This window comes from Cenococcum geophilum (assembly GCF_001692895.1).
Source record: "Cenococcum geophilum 1.58 unplaced genomic scaffold K441scaffold_25, whole genome shotgun sequence".
Taxonomy (NCBI): domain Eukaryota; kingdom Fungi; phylum Ascomycota; class Dothideomycetes; order Gloniales; family Gloniaceae; genus Cenococcum; species Cenococcum geophilum.
Genome location: NW_027137583.1, coordinates 394,251 through 396,869, shown reverse-complemented (window position 1 = coordinate 396,869; position 2,619 = coordinate 394,251). Strand labels below are relative to the sequence as shown.

The window sequence follows — 2,619 nt, the reverse complement described above, 5'->3', positions numbered from 1 at the left end:
CAATTGACTAACTTGACACGCAATTAACTAACTTAACACGCAATTAACCAACTTAATACGTAATTTAACTAACTTAATACGTAATTTAACTAACTTAATACGTAATTAACTAACTTAACACGTAATTAACTAACTTAACACGTAATTTAACTAACTTAACACGCAATTAACTAACTTAATATATTTAAAAGTTAAATAACACGTAGTTAACCTACTTAATAACTTTAAAAGCTAACTATATATTCCTTAACACGCAGTTAACCTATTTAATAACTTTAAAAGCTAACTGCATATTCCTTGACATGCAATTAAGGTAAAGTTATATGCCAATTACGCAATCTTATATAATCTTATATAGTCTTATTACTTAGAGGCTCTACACAAGGCTTTATACAAGGCTTTACATAAGGCTTTACATAAAGCTCTATACGAAGCTCTATATAAAGCTCTACACAAAGCTCTACATAAAGCTCTACACGAAGCTCTATACGAAGCTCTGCACGAAGCTCTATACGAAGCTCTACACGAAGCTCTACGTACAGAGGCTCTATATAAGGCTTTGCGCGAAGCTCTACGTACGGAGGCTCTACGGAGGACGGCCCAGAAAGAAATTTCCCCTTCCTATTTAGGAAAAGCGCGGTTTTAGTGCCAAGACCCCACCAAAATCAACTCAATCAGCTTGATTAAAGCTTTTGATACTAGTATATTGTCTATATAGCTTCCAAAACGTAGTATTTTAGTGTCTAGCATTTACCTAATTGACCTCGTTCCACCGCACCTTATATTCTACAGGCTTTCGAGGGTTTTAAGGCCTTAATTGCCTCTATTGTTCTTAGCTCTCTACCTGGCTCTTTACCCGTTTAATTACCTAATTACAATCATTTCTTTAGGGTCTCTGGTTATAGAGCTGTCGATCTACAATTAAGCCAGAGCCTTAAGTATTTTAACGTCGATTTAGAACAACCAAATTAGCTAATTTTTGCCACTCTTCCTCAGTAATCTCCTCAATTTCCTTACGGCTTTACGTAGGTAGGAAAAATTATAGATAGGCGTCAGGTAGACTATAGTAATTGTATAATATCTCGTAGCCTATTTTAGGCACCTTAGCAATCGTAGAGAGCTTACAATTGGCTTCCTTACGGAGCTACTTCTAGCTTCGCTGCTTTTTATCTACTCCCTCTCTATAATTATTACCTCCTTTAAGTTCTATAATCTTCTCAATATAGTAAGATATCCTCTTAATCTACTGCTAAATTCGCCACTACTTAAGATCTTGCTAAGCTCTAAGCTAAGCCTTCTCTATAGCTGCGCGGGAGGTAAGTAGGCCTCTTTTTGTAGTAATCCGTTTTAGGTAGCCCTAGCAGGGCTTAATTATATTTAGATTAGGCGAATTACCTAGCTAAAGAAGACACTAAATCTCGCAAGCATTAAAGTAGGTTTAGTAAATCTTTGCAATATAAGCAGTAGCCTTATCTTCCTATATAATTGTATTAGAATTTAAGCATATAAGACTATAGGCAAATGGAAGAAGCTTTAGTATTAAAATATTCGTTAAATATCGCCACTAGTTAATTCCACCTCTATCTAATTAAGTTAAAGCTCTATACGACGCCGTAAACTTCTATTTAGCAGGAGCGCCGCCTATTTGCCTCTTATAGCGTAGTTTATATAGGCTCCTTTTAATAGCTTAATTCTTCTTCTAGGCCTCGTATGCCTCTGGCTCTAGAGCTTAATTCTAGATCTTAATAATAGCTTTTAATTCGTTAAATTTCTTCTTTATTTAGGGCTTCTAAATATAGTAAGGGCCTTTAAAGTTGTATATAAAGCAACCCTAAAACATAAACTCGGAGTACCCCTTTTACCGCTCTTATACGCAGCTACGTACACAGGCCTTATTTAATTGTCGCCATACTTAATAGCCCCCTTAATGGTGGCCTAAAACGATACTCGTCTTATTTAACTAAATTATAGCCTTCTAATCTTCTAACGTCTAATAATAATAAGCCAGTGTAAATCTATATCGTTTGTTCTTTATAGCTATAGTTAATCCAGGCTTCCTTATTAGCTTTATTTTATGGAAGCCGTACTTTTTAAGTATAATTTAAACGGACGCCGCAGAGATACCTATTTCGCGTGAGATTTTTTTTACTGCTTTTTTTACGCCCGTAACGGTCGTATATAACGGCGTTAACGACTCTCTGCTTAATATCTGGGGTAATCTTTTTAGTACGCCCTATGCGGGGCTTATCCTTAAGGTAGTTATTAAGGAGAACCTAATTTGCATTCTAGCTATTCTCTACTACCTTTTTTACTAGGTTACTAATGTGCCTACCGCTAATCCCAGTAACTTAAGTAATTAGTTTTAGGGGTGTACCCAAAGCCTTTATTACTATGGCCTGCGCCCTCATTGCAAGGCCGTAGTAAGGCATTTTGGGCTTAAAAACAGTAGGGAAAACAGTAGAAGGTATATAGAGGATATTATAAGCGATTAAGTAAGGAGATTCTTTTAGCCAGGCAGGTATTACGACAAATGACTTAAGCTGGCTGATAGGAAGAGACATAGAAATGTATGAGTGATCTCCCTTATTCAAAGGTGGCTCTAAGAGCCCTAATATATAT

General features: G+C 36.1%; 1 protein-coding gene across 1 annotated transcript; it reads right to left on the bottom strand.

Annotated features, from left to right (window-relative positions):
* Positions 1–2,090: 2,090 nt before the first annotated feature.
* Positions 2,091–2,273, bottom strand: K441DRAFT_564164 (uncharacterized protein; the record flags this gene model as incomplete). Its single annotated transcript, XM_067643637.1, has 1 exon — positions 2,091–2,273. A coding segment is annotated over one exon (183 nt), but the record flags the coding sequence as incomplete, so codon positions are not given.
* Between the last annotated feature and the right edge of the window lie 346 nt (positions 2,274–2,619).